Raw genomic sequence first — 18,786 nt, forward strand, 5'->3', positions numbered from 1 at the left:
TCCCAGCAGTACAATTTACAGTGCTTCTCGGAGCCTGTGAGCCATTGATAGCGCTCGTAGTTGGAACTTTGAAAGTGGCGAACGAACCCCTTTCCCACCTGTGACAGGCTTTGTAGCGTCGGCGTCGGGCGACCTCTCCTTACAATGTCTAACTTTTCTTGAAAAGTTTGTCTTGACAATGGCGTTAAATTGTATCCTCGACCAAATCGATATCTTCTCCTCCTTCCGCCATTGTGGGTTGAAAAAACAGCTTAGTAGTACGCAAATTAATTTGTTTATCAAATTCAGTTTCCTAGTTCTGAAGTTCTGCATAGACCTGCCCATAGGACCTGCCTCTCAATATTAGTAATCCAATCAAAAGACGTGCACGCACTACGCCTGCTAGCTGGCTCCTGTGTAACACGGAGCCAGCCAGCAGGCGTACAATAGCCAACTCTAAAGCTGATTGGTTGACACAGAATTTTCATTTCCATTCACTTCAAGCTACAAGCGCCCACACTGTTGATTCTGAAGTCCTGAGGGCAGATTTTAGAACCCTGGCAACTCATGATGGCTGAATATGATTGGATAAAAGATCTAACATAAAGACCAGCCCTCCAAATGTCAACCTGGGGCTGGAAGCAGTGCAACCAAGAGGAAAGCTATGAAATGAAGAGTACTCTTACTCTGGGGAATAATTTAATACATATTTGTGGGAAAATATATATATTTTACAATTATATTCTGATGATGTTTAGGCCAGCAGAGAAGGCCTTGCTGGCCCTGACGGCCCACCACTGCTAAAATCCTATCCAGATCTACACAAGTGCACTCTCCATCAGTCAAGGACCATTTTACCCTCTGCTTTGACCCCTATGCAGTGACCTTCAAACGATAGAGATCCTATGAAATGAGTATTCTAATTACAAATTCTATGCTTCAAACCTGGTCCTGAATACATTAAAATCTTTCAACCTTTTTATATTGCTCAAGCACTGGTAATGCTAGCAGATTTCCTTCCTAGCCCCCTAACCTCTTTTCTGTCATGTCATTTTAACCTATGAACCGAAGTGAAAGGGATGGAATCGCAGTTGAAAGAGCAAGGTTGAGAGCAAACACTATTTTCACTGTACGTGACACCCCCTCACTCAGAGTTAACGTTTCCTTTTATGCATTTAACTTCACAGAGAAATACTGAAGCACAGCGTGTTCGGTCTTTCTCTCATTAAGGATTATTTAGATAGGATCAAAGTGACAGCCAAGCATGCTAAAATTAAGTGTTTCAACTCTGCGTGAGTCTAAGCAGTAACTTCCAAGTGAGTCGAGGTCTAAAAGTCACTCAGTATATTTTAGCAATTTGAACATTTAAGGACAATATGCTGACCTATGGTTAAACATTTGGATATTTGAATAATTTACTAGTTAAATAGGTCTGCCAAAGCCAACTGTAAAATTAGCATGTCAAAAATGCATTTAGTCAAACAAAGGAAAACAATCCTTATACTTCACTGAACCAAAAAATAAACGCAACATGCAACAATTTCAATGATTCTACTGAGTTACAGTTCATAAGGAAATCCGTCAATTTAATGAAATTCATTAGGCCCTAATCTATTGATTTCACATGACTGGGAATACAGATATGCATCTGTTGGTCACAGATATCTTACAAAAAAGGTAGGGACGTGGATCAGAAAGCCAGTCAGTATCTGGTGTGACCACCATTTGCCTCTTGCAGCATGACACCTCTCCTTCGCATAGAGTTGTTCAGGCTGTTTATTGTGGCCTGTGTAATGTTGTCCCACTCCTCTTCAATGGCTGTGCAAAGTTGCTGGATAATGCACAGCACCATGTCCCAAACATGCCAAATGGGTGACATGTCTGGTGAGTATGCAGGCCATGGAAAAACAGGGACATTTTCACCTACCAAGAACTGTGTACAGATCCTTGCGACATGGGGTCGTGCATTATCATGCTGAAACATGAGGTGATGGCGGCGGATGAATGGCACTACAATGGGCCTCAGGATCTCATCACGGTATCTCTGTGCATTCAAACTAAAATTGAATGTAATTGTGTTCGTTGTCCATAGCTTATGCCTGCCCATACCATAACACCACTGCCACCATGGGGCCCTCTGTTCACAATGTTGACATCAGCAAACCACTCGCCCACACAACGCCATACACGCGGTCTGCCATCTGCCATATGCAGGGATTCTTCCGTGAAGGGCACACTTCTCCAGTGTGCCAGTGGCCATCGAAGGTGAGCATTTGCCTACTGAAGTTGGTTACGACACCGAACTGCAGTCAGGTCAAGACCCTGGTGAGGACAATGAGGTGAGCTTCCCTGAGACGGGTTTCTGACAGTTTGTGAAGACATAATTCCGTTGTGCAAACCCACAGTTTTATCAGCTTTGTGGCTGGTCTCAGGCGATCCAACAGGTGAAGAAGCCGGATGTGGAGGTCCTGGTTTTGTGTGGTTACACGTGGTCTGCAGTTATGAGGCCAGTTGAACATAATGCCAAATTCTCTAAAACAAGGTTTATTTTAGAGAAATTAACATTCAATTCTCTGGTAGACATTCTTGCAAACAGCATGCCAATTGCACACTCACTCAAAACTTAAGACATCTGTGGCATTGTGTTGTGTGACAAAACTGCACATTTTGAAGTGGCTTTTGATTGTCCCCATCACAAGGTGCACCTGTGTAATGATCATGCTGTTTAATCAGCTTCTTGATATGCCACACCTGTCAGGTGGATGGAATATCTTGGCAAAGGAGAAATGCTCAATGACAGGATGTAAGCAAATTTGAGGCCAAAATTTGAGAGAAAATGTGACAATTTTGGGGATATTTTATTTCAGCTCCTGAAACATGGGACCAATTGCGTTTTGCGTTTATCTTTTTTGTTCAGTGTAATAACATGTGTAAAGTAACAATTGTTTGGAGTGGAGGATTGGTTGGGTGATTTTCACTTTCAAATTTTTTTTTAAAAGGGCCTGTGTGAACAATTTGATGGTCTATCCTGCAGCTCTGTTACATTCACCTGTCAAGTGACCTCCCTCAACCATTTGAAAACCTTGAAATAAGTTCAATAGACATGAATAAGTAACACCATTTCCAGTGAATAAAAAATGAGCAGATGGTTAACCTTCTAGCATTGGTCTCGCCCCTAATGAAGCCTTCACATAGGGCAGGGGTCCTCCTTTTTCAGCCTGGGACGCAAATGTGAAATTCAGTGTTTTCCTGGGACCCAAGCTCATAAAAACATGCCACCTTTTGGGGGCCCTAATCGAGATTTGGTTAGGTCCCCCCACCTCGCAGGCAAAACATTTCAGTGGCCCCCTCTTGATGGTGGAGAGAAAATGTAAGTATTAGTTCATTTTCTGTAATTCTACACATGTTGCCAATTCAAATGATAAAAAAATAAACAAAAATAGCTTCTTAACAAAGAGCAATTTCTCAAGCAAGAATTGTGCTATGATTTTCTGGGAGTTGTTTGGGTGGGGCCCTCCCCAAAAACTGAAAATGTGCAGTTATTGGCAGAGAGGTTTGGAACTCTCCTTCTTTTTCTATTTACTAATTTACCACATGGAATTTTGACTTCTATAACCAAACGTTTAGTACTCACGATACTATACCAAAATGTCCTCATATATGCCACGGCAAAAAAGGCGTATTAGCTAAGTCACAGAATGACACTTCCCGCTTGGCACACACTGGTTGAATCAACATTGTTTCCACGTCATTTCAATGAAATGACATTGAACCAATTGACGTCTATCCCCAGTGGGTTGATCCAGACAGATAAACTCAATCGTTGACCGTTTTTTAAATTCAAACATTACATTTCACATTTGATGTAAACATTTTCCAGAGACAGCCATGTATGCATTAATGAATCAATTATACAATCATGCAATTCATTTGACTTTGTTTTTACCAATCTAACTACATATCAACATAATGGTAATGATGTATTTGAATGGTAAATCTCTATTCATAAACTGGGTAAATCAAGATATAGCCTAAGCCTATTCACAATACAGGTGAATGCATATTCAATAGGAATCTGTGCATGCATTCACTGTTTTCCTGGGGCTACAGATGACATTTGGTTTCCCTTCCATTTGGGAATTATTTTATTCTACTGATCAAGAACATTTGCATAGAAGTAGCAATCTCTTCTTTTATAAAGTGTGTGTCTCTTTAACCCAGTAATGACGTCATTCATGACCAGGCACATGCCCACACAGTTGAGTTGAGTTCGGTGAGGGTCTGGGGAGAAGATGTGACACAGACAAAAGGGGAGAGTATCTTTGGATGGGGGGGAGAGACGATTAAGTGAATTAATACAGTTTTTGGTGACAATAAGCTTTGAAATCAGCATATTTTACATTATGGTTTGAATATTAGTATTATTATAATAATATTGGCACCCTACTGACAGACACTGGATGACAGCTGATATCAAGAACATGATCACTCCTCGTCAAAAGGAATATGGTGTGGAAAGAATTAAACTCTTTCCAGATTCTACAGGAACAAAGTTCAGGAAGCCATCTGTCATGCAAAACAGACATTTTAGTCAAACCAGATTTCTCATCTTAAAAAAGAAAACCCACACACGTGTTAGCCTTCTGGACTGTTTTTACAAGCAATCAGACATCACATCCACCATAACCAACCTCATCACCATTGACTTCTCCAAGGCCTTTGACAAAATTGACTATACCATAACCATTGAACACCTAATCTCACTGGGTGTCAGACCTGCCCTCACAACATAGCTCTGCAGTTTTGTGTGACCGGCCGCACAAAAACTGATACGCTACCAAGACAGCCTCTCAGGCTGGCAGGAGCTGATGGCGTGGCTCGAGGAACTCTTCTTGGCCCTCTCATCTTCCTTGCGGTCATAGAAAGTGCAGCCCAGGATTTCGACAATAGGTGTCAAATGCAAACTGTCAAATGCAAAGTGACCTTCACAAGAAATCCACCTGTCCCGTGCACTCTCCGGATCGAGGGCCAGCATCTCAAAGTATGTGATAGTATGAAGATTTTAGTGGTAATGGTAGAGAAGGACTTACAATGGGGTGAGCAGGTTGCTACTATGGTAAAAAAGAGCAACAGTAAACCTTTTCTCCTTCACTACTTTAATAGGTTCCATGTGATACAGGAAGACCTGATGACCATTTGCACCAGCTACACCGGCCCACCCCGGAGTACACTGCTCTTGCTTGGCACAGCTCTGTGTTTCGATGTGTAGCAGGAGACAGGACACGTCTCCTTACTGAGCGGTATGACGGCTGTGTGGTCCCATGGTGTTTATACTTGCGTACTATTGTTTGTACAGATGAACGTTGTACCTTCAGGCATTTGGAAATTGCTCCCAAGGATGAACCAGACTTGTGGAGCTCTACAATTATTTTTCTGTGGTCTTGGCTGATTTCTTTTGATTTTCCCATGATGTCAAGCAAAGAGGCACTGAGTTTGAGGGTAGGCCTTGAAATACATCCACATGTACACCTCCAATTGACTCAAATGATGTCAATTAGCCTATCAGAAGCTTCTAAAGCCATGACATAATTTTCTGGAATTTTCCAAGCTGTTTAAAAGCACCGCCAACTTAGTGTATGTAAACTTCTGACCCACTGGAATTGTGATACAGTGAATTATAAGTGAAATAATCTGTCTGTAATCAATTGTTGGAAAAATTACTTGTGTCATGCACAAAGTTGATGTCCTAACCGACTTTCCAAAACTATAGTTTGTTAACAAGAAATTTGTGGTGGTTGAAAAACGAGTTTTTAATGACTCCAACCAAAGTGTATGTAAACTTCCGACTTCAACTGTACATACACGACATGGCTAAAAGTATATATATATATATATATATATATATCTATGTATACACATACATACAGTGCATTCGGAAAGAATTCAGACCCATTGAATTTTGCCACATTTTGTTACGTTACGGCCTTATTCTAAAATGGTTTTAAAAAACAATAATATCTTGTCAATCTACACACAATACCCCATAATGACAAAGCAAAAACAAGTTGTTGTTTTTTTACTCTAAATTGAGCTCAGGTTCATCCTGTTTCAATTGATCATCCTTGAGATGTTTCTACAACTTTATTGGAGTCCACCTGTGGTAAATTAAATTGACTGGAAATGATTTGGAAAGGCACACACCTGTCTATAAAAGGTCCCACACTTGACACTGCATGTCAGAGCAAAAACCAAGCCATGAGGTCGAAGGAATTGTCCGTTGTGCTCTGAGACAGGATTGTGTCGAGGCACAGATTTGGGAATGGTACCAAAAAACGTATGCAGCATTGAAGGTCCACAAGAACACAGTGGCCTCCATCATTCTTAAATGGAAGACGTTTGGAACCACTAAAACTCTTCCTAGAGCTGGCCAGCTGGCCAAACTGAGCAATCGGGGGAGAAGGGCCTTGGTCAGGGTGGTAACCAAGAACCTGACAGAGCTCCAGAGTTCCTCCATGGAGATGGGAGAAACTTCCAGAAGGACAGCCATCTCTGCAGCACTACACCAATCAGGCCATCATGGTAGAGTGGCATGACGGAAGCCACTCCTCAGTTAAAGGTACATGACAGCCCGCTTGGAGTTTGTCAAAAGGCACTTAAAGGACTCTCAGACCATGATGAACAAGATTCTCTGGTCTGATGAAACCAAGATTGAACTCTATGGCCTGAATGCCAAACATCACGTCTGGAGGAAACCTGGCACCATCCCTATGGTGAAGCATGATGGTGGCAGCATCATGCTGTGGGGATGTTTTTCAGTAGCAGGGACTGGGAAATTAGTCAGGATCGAGGGAAAGATGAACGGAGCAAAGTACAGAGAGATCCTTGATGAAAACCTGCTCCAGATCGCTCAGGACCTCAGACTGGGGCGAAGGTTCAACTTCCAACAGGACAATGACCCTGAGCACACAGCCAAGACAGCGCAGGAGTGGCTTCGTGTCAAGTCTCTGAATGTCCTTAAGTTGCCCAGCCAGAGCCCAGACTTGAACCCGATCGAACATCTCTGGAGAGACCTGAACATAGCTGTGCTGCGACGCTCCCCATCTAACCTGACTGAGCTTGAGAGGATCTGCACAAAAGAATATGAGAAACTCCGCAAATGCAGGTGTGCCAAGCTTGTAGCATCATACCCAAGAAGACGAGAGGCTGTAATCGCTGCCAAAAGTGCTTCAACAAAGTACTGAGCAAAGGGTCTGAATACTTATATAAATATGATATTTCATTTTTATATTTTTTTTTTACATTTGCTAAAACATCTAGAAACCTGTGTTTGCTTTGTCATTATGGGGTATTGTGTGTAGATTGATGAGAAGAAGAAAAAAACAATTTAATGCATTTTAGAATAAGGCTGTAACGTAACAAAGTATGGAACAATTCAAAGGGTCTGAATACTTGTACATAGCTTATGAAAAGGAAGAGATGGTTAGGCCTAACTGCAGATCGGTAGAGATATGCCGGTGACATGCTACGACACCGGCATGCATTTCATTACGTCAGATGGCTTCTGCGTCTCCTATACAGATATAAATGTACAGAAGGAGGGTGTTTCGTTCTTTTTCGATCTGAATATTTTGTATAAAGATAGGCATTATATTGTAGTATTATAAGGGTAACTCTGGTGGACAGTCTTCTTGAACTTAAATTCAACTGTCAGAGTCAGTTGGAGTGCCGGGGCGCACTGCCTTCATATCATATATCACATTTAGCCTGCAGTAGCTAAAGCTTAATAATAGCCACACCATACCAAACCTTCACAAATGTCTCTAAACTTAGTTAGGGTGATGTCAAAAGTAAGTCAAGCAATTGTTAATAGGGATAATACGATCAGAAGAGCTAATGTAAACCAGGGACAAAAACGCACTATCCTCCCCTGTGCCCCCCCAAAACCCACACAACCCTCCCCAAAGCATAAAAAGTTTGACAACTCACCCCTATTTTGGACCACCCCTCTTCCAGTAAATTTTGATCTGTCCTTTACCCTGTAGTGCAAAAAATATAATTCATATTGCTTTGTGGTTTAATCACCAGTGACATTTCTATACTCTGCCAACTAAGCCAATGTGTCTCATTTATCTTGTCTCCTCTGAATTAATAAATGGTCTTATAAAGATCTTTGGTCTTTACCAAAGTGATTTTCTAACTTTTCTGGCCAAGCACCTTATCAACCCCTAGCAAACCTTGAAACCTGTGTGTTAAAATCTGCGTTTAAATTTGACAAAAAAAACTGTGTTGATTGTGTTGATTTTTTTTGTGTTCAACCACCAAGTTGATAAATCGAATAAAGTTTATTGGCCTTGTACACAGTTTAACAGGTGTTAAGACTAATACTTTGAACTATGCTGCTGTGCATTGAACTTACTGAACTCATTGAATGTGGATGAACTGTAAACATCATGCCATGAATACTACAAAATTCCTTCTCATTAATATTTACACACGAGGACACCCGAAGGACTTCTGGGCGACTTTAAGATATTGATTAAATACAGTTGACCTTAAAAGAGTTTAGATGTTCATACTGTTCCATTTGTGCATCTTCAGTTATTTGTAGCCACTGAACTTTGTAGGTGTTAGCTTGTCAGTCCTTGTTCAGTGTCTTTTCATTCTTTCAGGCAAATTGAAAGGAGATCAGACAAGGACAGGATCCTTAGGTAGTGCCAAGGGCTTTTTGAGGGAAATCAATGGTCAACCTCTCTGATGCTGCCTTCCCATGCAAGGAAGTGTCACAGAGGGCCTTGTTAAGTTTTTCCTTCAAAAACACTCATCAATAACGTCTGCGATCTGTATCGTGCTTTTGCCTTTATTAGTTAATCCTGTTTGTGTGACAGGAAAGTAAGAGCTACTTCCATCGTTGTTGTTATTTATTTCGAGAGCTGTTTGTCACAGGTTTGTCACAATTTGAAACTGACACCCTGAATTGTTGTCTCTGACTGTATAATTAAAACACATACTGAATGAAGACACCCAATTATCAGTGAAGTTGTCAGTTAGCAGCCCACCTGTTTCTCTGGATTGCTGATGAGGAACCAGTATTTTATTTTCTGTTGCTAAAGAAGTCTACTGGCTATTAGGTAGAAAATCATGCCAGCATGACAAGGAGACAAGGACTTTGATGGTTTGATTTCAATATATGTGGTTCTGAGCTGTGTTTGTCTGTGCCAGGAGGTGCATGTGAAAGAATGCAGTGTGAGAATGCAAAATGACAGAGTTGTCATTACTGTACTTTAATTATTTATACATTAAATATTCAAACATTGTGTTAGCCAGCATACTACATGAAGTGTACAGTTGTATTACAGTTGAAATAGATACGTATTCAATATTGCTTGAACAGTAGTTCATTAGCTATCGCTTTGTCACCAACTGTACAATATCATAAATGCACTTGATTTGACACACTGTCACTAAATCACAGTCTCAATTGGTCTCAAAAGTGCCACATTTTCCCTAAGCTTTATCCACCATGATTCCTCTCTGTTTGGGTGAAGCCCATTCTCTCTGGTGGCAACCATGGTATCATGCGCTAATTAGCGAGGAATCATTAGCCAGCATCACAGTTAAATGTAATTGGATTGTACGTAACTACCATCCATCTGGATTGGCTCTTAGAGAGGACCTTTGTTGAGTGTCATAGAACGAAAAAAACAGACCATCTGTTGCATTAATGCACTGAAATTACCACAAGGCGGCCTGGGTGACAGCCAGTCGCAGCTGGTTAAGACTCCCTCATGCACAACATAATGTGGCCGAGATAGGACAGGGGACAAGGAGAAAACAGACAATCAAACCAGGCTGGAGAGAAAATAATTCATTAAAATTGATCATGTTGAGGATAATGTTGCATTTCATGTTGTGGTGACATATTACCAATGCAATTATAAACCCATTAATTCATAGATGTTGATGTTATACTAGTCATAACATGAGGTAGTTATCATTATTCAGAGGGCACAAATGACACAAGACAATGGTGTTTGCGGTGTGATTGGATTATACCTACTTAACTAATTATATGAAAACATGTCATTCTGTTTAGATTTTTCCATTTGTGTGTAACTCCTGCATCTCCAAGCCCCATCATGTTTTTTCCTTCTGCCTCAGGCTCCGGCTGCAAGATGCGAACGTTGGACAGCGGCATTGGAACATTCCCCCTCCTCGATTCCTCCTCCTTGTTCTCCTCCATCCTCCACCTCCTTCCCAAGTCCACATCGGCCCAACACTCCCTCAGTCCTCCCAGTGCTCCCAGTTCCTCTAGTGAGGAGGTGTCACCCTCCCCATTACCCCGGTGGAGAGTACCGTCTGGCTCAAAAGACCATCTCTGCAGCCAACCAAGCCTGGACAACTCCTCGTTATCTGACACCACTGTGACCCTTGTCCAATCAGTGCCTTATCCCACTTTGGCCTTCCTTCAGCCTGTCCAATCCCTGTCTGAGCCCCTTGTGACCTGTGCCAGTGTGTGTGATACCCAGAGCAAGCTGCCCAGACTAGCCTCAGGTAAAGTCAAAAGACCACTTGTCCAGAGATACATCTGTCTGGTCATCGGGAACTCAGTCGCGGTCTCAACTTACTGTTAAGATTTAAGGAGAAAAAACATCACACAAATTGATGGTCTGCAATTTGTTTGCTGTTCGTTCGCTTGTTGAATCTGCTGGTGGGAGACTGACAGCCGTAATTTCTCCCCGTTGTTTTACATTTCGAATCGGTTTACACTCGGTTGTAGCTTTTTTACATTTAGAATCGGTTTGCAAATTACAACCGGCACTCTGTTCAGAGGTGCTAAGTATAAACGCTTGACAATCCTAATCCTCCATGTCTTTAGAATGGTAGAATACAAAGGTGGCAAATTTTAAATTTGGTAGTGCATCAGCAGTTTTCCTCTTCTTACGTCAGTCACTGACAGTCACTCAATTAACACCATTGCAAAATATGTAGAATTTCTGAAAATGTGCTTTAAAACTGCATTATTTTCTTTACACCCCTTGGCAAAATAGGTGAAATTGCAGAAAAATGTTCTCTCCACTGCAAAAAAGGGGGACTGTAAAATATTTTGTCTGTGAGGTAAATACAGTCCTGGAGGTGACAGTGATCAGACCTTGTTATTACTACAACTAAAGCCAGCATTAAGGTAGAGGATCACATTTTAAGTGAGCAGAGAGAAGAGGCTTGCCCATATTAGTATGCGAATGATAGCCCCAGTTTAGACTCTGCTAAAGAGACACTCTCAATTAACCTGTCATGAGAGGAGATTTGGTGGTGATTGAAATTCATATCTCACTAGCTAGGTTTCCATCCAATTGGTGACAGATTATCATAAAAGGCTGTGAGTGATGACGGAATGCATATTGAAATACCTTTTGAGGTATAATTACCATGTACCAATTAAAAAATCCAAGTTAAATGGGTTTCCATCGAATTTTCAACTCTACTGATGGTTTTACTACATACATTCGGGAGGAACTACTGAATATAAGAGCAACGTCAACTCACCATCATTACGACCAGGAATACGACTTTCCCGAAGCGGATTCTGTGTTTTGCCCACTACCCGAGACAACGGATCGGATCCCAGCCGGCGATCCAATACAACGACGCCGTAAAAGGGGCAGACGAAGCTGTCTTCTGGTCAGGCTCGGGAGACGGGCACATCACGCACCACTCCCGAGCATACTACTCACCAATGTCCAGTCTCTTGACATCAAGGCTGATGAAATCCAAGCAAGGGTAGCATTCCAGAGAGACATCAGAGACTGTAACGTTCTTTGCTTCACGGAAACATGGCTCACTCGAGACACGCTACCGGAATTGGTACAGCCAGCTGGTTTCTTCATGCATCGTGCCGACAGAAACAAACATCTTTCTGGTAAGAAGAAGGGCGGGGGGGTATGCCTTATGATTAACGAGACGTGGTGTGATCATAACAACGTACAGGAACTCAAGTCCTTCTGTTCACCTGAATTAGAATTCCTCACAATCAAATGTCAACCGCATTATCTACCAAGAGAATTCTCTTCGATTATAATCACAGCCGCATATATTCCCCCCAGAGCAGACACATCGATGGCCCTGAACAAACTTTATTGACTCTATGTAAACTGGAAACCACATTTCCTGAGGCTGCATTCATTGTAGATGGGGATTTTAACAAGGCTAATCTGAAAACAAGACTCCCTAAATTGTATCAGCATATCGATTGTGCTACCAGGGCTAGTAAAACCCTGGATCATTGTTATTCTAACTTCCACGACGCATATAAGTTCCTCCCCCGCCCTTCTTTCGGAAAAGCTGACCACGACTCCATTTATTTGCTTCCAGCCTATAGACAGAAACTAAAACAGGAAGCTCCCGCTCTCAGGTCTGTTCAACGCTGGTTTGACCAATCTGATTCCACGCTTCAAGATTGCTTCGATCACGTGGATTGGGATATGTTCCGCATTGCGTCAAAAAACAACATTGACGAATACGCTGATTCGTGAGCGAGTTCATTAGCAAGTGCATTGGCGATGTCGTACCCACAGCAACTATTAAAACATTCCCAATCCAGAAAACGTGGATTGATGGCAGCATTCGCGCGAAACTGAAAGTGCGAATCACTGCTTTTAACCAGGGCAAGGTGACCGGAAACATGACCGAATACAAACAGTGTAGCTATTCCCTCCGCAAGGCAATCAAACAAGCTAAGTGTCAGTATAGAGACAAGTCGCAATTCAACGGCTCATACACAAGAGGTATGTGGCAGGTTCTACAGTCAATCATGGATTACAAAAAGAAAACCAGCCCCGTCGCGGATCAGGATATCTTGCTCCCAGACAGACTAAACAACTTTGCTCGCATTGAGGACAATACAGTGCCACTGACATGGCCCGCTACCAAAACCTGTGGACTCTCCTTCACTGCAGCTGACGTGAGTAAAACATTTAAACGTGTTAACCCTCGCAGGGCTGCAGGCCCAGACGGCATCCCCAGCCGCATCCTCAGAGCATGCGCAGACCAGCTGGCTGGTGTGTCTACGGGCATATTCGATCATTCCTTATCCCAGTCTGCTGTTCCCATATGCTTCAAGAGGACCACCATTGTTCCGGTTCCCAAGAAAGCCAAGGTAACTGAGCTAAATGACTACCTCCTCGTAGCACTCACTTACATCATCATGAAGTGCTTTGAGAGACTAGTCAAGGACCATATCACCTCCACCCTACCTGACACCCTAGACCCACTTACCGCCCCAATAGGTCCACAGACAACGCAATCGCAACCACACTGCACCCTAACTCATCTGGACAAGAGGAATACCTATGTGAGAATGCTGTTCATCGACTACAGCTCAGCATTTAACACCATAGTACCCTCCAAACTCGTTATCAAGCTCGAGACCCTGAGTCTCGACCCCGCGCTGTGCAACTGGGTACTGGACTTCCTGGCTTGCCGCCCCCCAGGTGGTGAGGGTAGGTAACAACATCTCCACCCCGCTGATCCTCCACAAGGGTGCGTTCTGAGCCCTCTCCTGTGCTCCCTGTTCACCCATGACTGCGTGGCCATGCGCGCCTCCAACTCAATCATCAAGTTTGCAGACAACACTACAGTGGTAGGCTTGATAACCAACAACGACGAGACGGCCTACAGGGATGAGGTGAGGGCCCTCGGAGTGTGGTGTTAGGAAACTAACCTCACACTCAACGTCAACAAAACAAAGGAGATGATCGTGGACTTCAGGAAATAGCAGAGGGAGGACCCCCCTATCCACATCAACGGGACAGTTGTGGAGAGGGTAGAAAGTTTTAAGTTCCTCGGCATACACATCACAGACAAACTGAATTGGTCCACCCACACAGACAGCGTGGTGAAGAAGGCGCAGCAGCGCCTCTTCAACCTCAGGAGGCTGAAGAAATTTGGCTTATCCCGAAAAACACTCACAAACTTTTACAGATGCACAATCGAGAGCATCCTGTCAGGCTGTATCACTGCCTGGTACGGCAACTGCTCCGCCCACAACCGTAAGGCTCTCCAGAGGGTAGTGAGGTCTGCACAACGCATCACCGGGGGCAAACTACCTACCCTCCAGGACACCTACACCACCCGATGTCACAGGAAGGCCATAACGATCATCAAGGACAACAACCACCCGAGCCACTGCCTGTTCACCCCGCTATCATCCTGAAGGCGAGGTCAGTACAGGTGCATCAAACCAGGGACCGAGAGACTGAAAAACAGCTTCTATCTCAAGGCCATCAGACTGTTAAACAGCCACCACTAACATTGAGTGGCTGCTGCCATACATGTGAAAAATGTATCACTAGCTACTTTAAACAATGCCACTTAATATAATGTCTACATACCCTACATTACTCATCTCAAATGTATATACTGTACTCTATACCACCTACTGAATCTTGCCATCTTTATGTAATACATGTATCACTAGCCACTTTAAACAATGCCACTTAATATAATGTCTACATACCCTACATTACTCATCTCATATGTATATACTGTACTCGATACCATCTACTGCATCTTGCTTATGCCGTTCTGTACCATCACTCATTCATATATCTTTATGTACATATCCTTCATCCCTTTACACTTGTGTGTATAAGGTAGCTGTTGTGAAATTGTTAGGTTAGATTACTCGTTGGTTATTACTGCATTGTCGGAACTAGAATCACAAGCATTTCGCTACACTCGCATTAACCTCTTGAAGCTAGGGAATGTTGTCTCTGACTGTATAATTAAAACACATACTGAATGAAGACACCCAATTATCAGTGAAGTTGTCAGTTAGCAGCCCACCTGTTTCTCTGGATTGCTGAAGAGGAACCAGTATTTTATTTTCTGTTGCTAAAGAAGTCTACTGGCTATTAGGTAGAAAATCATGCCAGCATGACAAGGAGACAGGGACTTTGATGGTTTGATTTCAATATATGTTGTTCTGAGCTGTGTTTGTCTGTGCCAGGAGGTGCATGTGAAAGAATGCAGTGTGAGAATGCAAAATGGCAGAGTTGTCATTACTGTACTTTAATTATTTTATACATTAAATATTCAAACATTGTGTTGCCCATCATACTACATGAAGTGTACAGTTGTATTACAGTTTAAATAGATACATATTCAATGTTGCTTGATGGCATTAGCTATCGCTTTGTCACCAACTGTACAATATCATAAATGCACTTGATTTGACACACTGCCACTAAATCACAATCTCAATTGGTCTCAAACGTGCCACATTTTCCCTAAGCTTTATCCACCATGATTCCTCTCTGTTTGGGTGAAGCCCATTCTCTCTGGTGGCAACCATGGTATCATGCGCTAATTAGCGAGGAATCATTAGCCAGCATCACAGTTAAATGTAATTGGAGTGTACGTAACTACCATCCATCTGGCTTGGCTCTTAGAGAGGACCTTTGTTGAGTGTGGTAGAACGAAAAAAACAGACCATCTGTTGCATTAATGCACTGAAATTACCACAAGGCGGCCTGGGTGACAGCCAGTCGCAGCTGGTTAAGACTCCCTCATGCACAACATAATGTGGCCGAGATAGGACAGGGGACAAGGAGAAAACAGACAATCAAACCAGGCTGGAGAGAAAATAATTCATTAAAATTGATCATGTTGAGGATAATGTTGCATTTCATGTTGTGGAGACATATTTCCAATGCTATTAAAAACCCATTAAATCATAGATTTTGATGTTATACTAGTCATAACATGAGGTAGTTATCATTATTCAGAGGGCACAAATGACACAAGACAATGGTTTTTGCGGTGTGATTGGATTATACCTACTTAACTAATTATATGAAAACATGTCATTCTGTTTAGATTTTTCCATTTGTGTGTAACTCCTGCATCTCCAAGCCCCATCATGTTTTTTCCTTCTGCCTCAGGCTCCGGCTGCAAGATGCGAACGTTGGACAGCGGCATTGGAACATTCCCCCTCCTCGATTCCTCCTCCTTGTTCTCCTCCATCCTCCACCTCCTTCCCAAGTCCACATCGGCCCAACACTCCCTCAGTCCTCCCAGTGCTCCCAGTTCCTCTAGTGAGGTGGTGTCAACCTCCCCATTACCCCGGTGGAGAGTACCGTCTGGCTCAAAAGACCATCTCTGCAGCCAACCAAGCCTGGACAACTCCTCGTTATCTGACACCACTGTGACCCTTGTCCAATCAGTGCCTTATCCCACTTTGGCCTTCCTTCAGCCTGTCCAATCCCTGTCTGAGCCCCTTGTGACCTGTGCCAGTGTGTGTGATACCCAGAGCAAGCTGCCCAGACTAGCCTCAGGTAAAGTCAAAAGACCACTTGTCCAGAGATACATCTGTCTGGTCATCGGGAACTCAGTCGCGGTCTCAACTTACTGTTAAGATTTAAGGAGAAAAAACATCACACCAATTGATGGTCTGCAATTTGTTTGCTGTTCGTTCGCTTGTTGAATCTGCTGGTGGGAGACTGACAACCGTAATTTCTCCCCGTTGTTTTACATTTCGAATCGGTTTACACTCGGTTGTAGCTTTTTTACATTTAGAATCGGTTTGCAAATTACAAAAGGCACTCTGTTCAGAGGTGCTAAGTATAAACACTTGACAATCCTAATCCTCCATGTCTTTAGAATGGTAGAATACAAAGGTGGCAAATTTTAAATTTGGTAGTGCATCAGCAGTTTTCCTCTTCTCACGTCAGTCACTGACAGTCACTCAATTAACACCATTGCAAAATATGTAGAATTTCTGAAAATGTGCTTTAAAACTGCATTATTTTCTTTACACCCCTTGGCAAAATAGGTGAAATTGCAGAAACATTTTCTCTCCACTGCAAAAAAGGGGGACTGTAAAATATTTTGTCTTTGAGGTAAATACAGTCCTGGAGGTGACAGTGATCAGACCTTGTTATTACTACAACTAAAGCCATCATTAAGGCAGAGGATCACATTTTAAGTGAGCAGAGAGAAGAGGCTTGCCCATATTAGTATGCGAATGATAGCCCCAGCTTAGACTCTGCTAAAGAGACACTCTCAATTAACCTGTCATGAGAGGAGATTTGGTGGTGATTGAAATTCATATCTCACTAGCTAGGTTTCCATCCAATTGGTGACAGATTATCATAAAAGGCTGTGAGTGATGACGGAATGCATATTGAAATACCTTTTGAGGTATAATTACCATGTACCAATTAAAAAATCCAAGTTAAATGGGTTTCCATCGAATTTTCAACTCTACTGATGGTTTACTCACTCAAAAATGTTGCTTTATATAGCGAGTGTGCCCACTCTGGTATTGGCACATGCAATCTAGCCAACAGCTCAGATAATTTGCTGAAATTCCGGCAATTACAGAGATGGCCACCTCGCTTCGCGTTCCCAGGAAACTATGCAGTAGTTTTTTTTTTACGTGATATTTATTACATTGGTACCCCAGTTAATCTTAGGTTGTATTACATACAGTCGGGAGGAACTACTGGATATAAGAGCAACGTCAACTCACCATCATTACGTCCAGGAATACGACTTTCCCGAAGCGGATCCTGAGTTTTGCCCACTACCCGGGACAATGGATTGGATCCCTGCCGGCGATCCAATACAACAACGCCGTAAAAGGGGCAGACGAAGCTGTCTTCTGGTCAGGCTCGGGAGACGGGCACATCACGCACCACTCCCGAGCATACTACTCACCAATGTCCAGTCTCTTGACAACCAGGTTGATGAAATCCGAGCAAGGGTAGCATTCCAGAGAGACATCAGAGACTGTAACGTTCTTTGCTTCACGGAAATATGGCTCACTCGAGACATGCTATCGGAGTTGGTACAGCCAGCTGGTTTCTTCATGCATCGTGCCGACAGAAACAAACATCTTTCTGGTAAGAAGAAGGGCGGGGGGGTATGCCTTATGATTAACGAGACGTGGTGTGATCATAACAACGTACAGGAACTCAAGTCCTTCTGTTCACCTGAATTTGAATTCCTCACAGTCAAATGTCAACCGCATTATCTACCAAGAGAATTCTCTTCGATTATAATCACAGCCGCATTTCGGGTATATTCAATCAATCCTTATCCCAGTCTGCTGTTCCCATATGCTTCAAGAGAGCCACCATTGTTCCTGTTCCCAATAAAGCGAAGGTAACTGAGCTAAACAACTACCACTCACTTCCATCATCATGAAGTGCTTTGAGAAACTAGTCAAGGACCATATCACCTCCACCCTACCTGACACCCTAGACCCACTCCAATTTGCTTACCGCCCCAAAAGGTCCACAGACGACGCAATCGCAGCAACCACACGGCCCTAACCCATCTGGACAAGAGGAATACCTATGTGAGAATGCTTTTCATCGACTACAGCTCAGCATTTAACACCATAGTACCCTCAAAACTCGTTATCAAGCTCGAGACACTGGGGTGCCACAAGGGTGCGTTCTGAGCCCTCTCCTGTACTCCCTGTTCACCCACGACTGCGTGGTCATGCACTCCTCCAACTCAATCATCAAGTTTTCAGACGACATTTCAGTGGTAGGCTTGATAACCAACAACGACGAGGCGGCCTACAGGGAGGAGGTGTGGGCCCTCAGAGTGTGGTGTCAGGAAACTAACCTCACACTCAACGTCAACAAAACAAAGGAGATGATCGTGGACTTCAGGAAACAGCAGAGGGAGAACCCCCCTATCCACATCGAAGGGACAGTTGTGGAGAGGGTATAAAGTTTTAAGTTCCCCGGCGTACACATCACGGACAAACTGAATTGGTCCACCCACACAGACAGCGTG

At 43.0% G+C, this 18,786-nt stretch overlaps 1 protein-coding gene across 3 annotated transcripts in view; it reads left to right on the forward strand.

Annotated features, from left to right (window-relative positions):
• LOC110519980 (nck-associated protein 5) overlaps positions 1-18,786 on the forward strand; it is a 136,666-nt gene that overhangs the window by 99,936 nt on the left and 17,944 nt on the right. For all 3 annotated transcript variants that reach the window (XM_021596914.2, XM_021596915.2, XM_036974128.1), the window contains 2 exons: positions 10,138-10,530; positions 15,918-16,310. In XM_021596914.2, the coding sequence (XP_021452589.2) occupies positions 10,138-10,530; positions 15,918-16,310 (786 nt within the window). The remainder of the gene's footprint in view (positions 1-10,137; positions 10,531-15,917; positions 16,311-18,786) is intronic.

This window comes from Oncorhynchus mykiss, chromosome 3, assembly GCF_013265735.2.
Source record: "Oncorhynchus mykiss isolate Arlee chromosome 3, USDA_OmykA_1.1, whole genome shotgun sequence".
NCBI classification, from domain to species: Eukaryota; Metazoa; Chordata; class Actinopteri; order Salmoniformes; family Salmonidae; genus Oncorhynchus; species Oncorhynchus mykiss.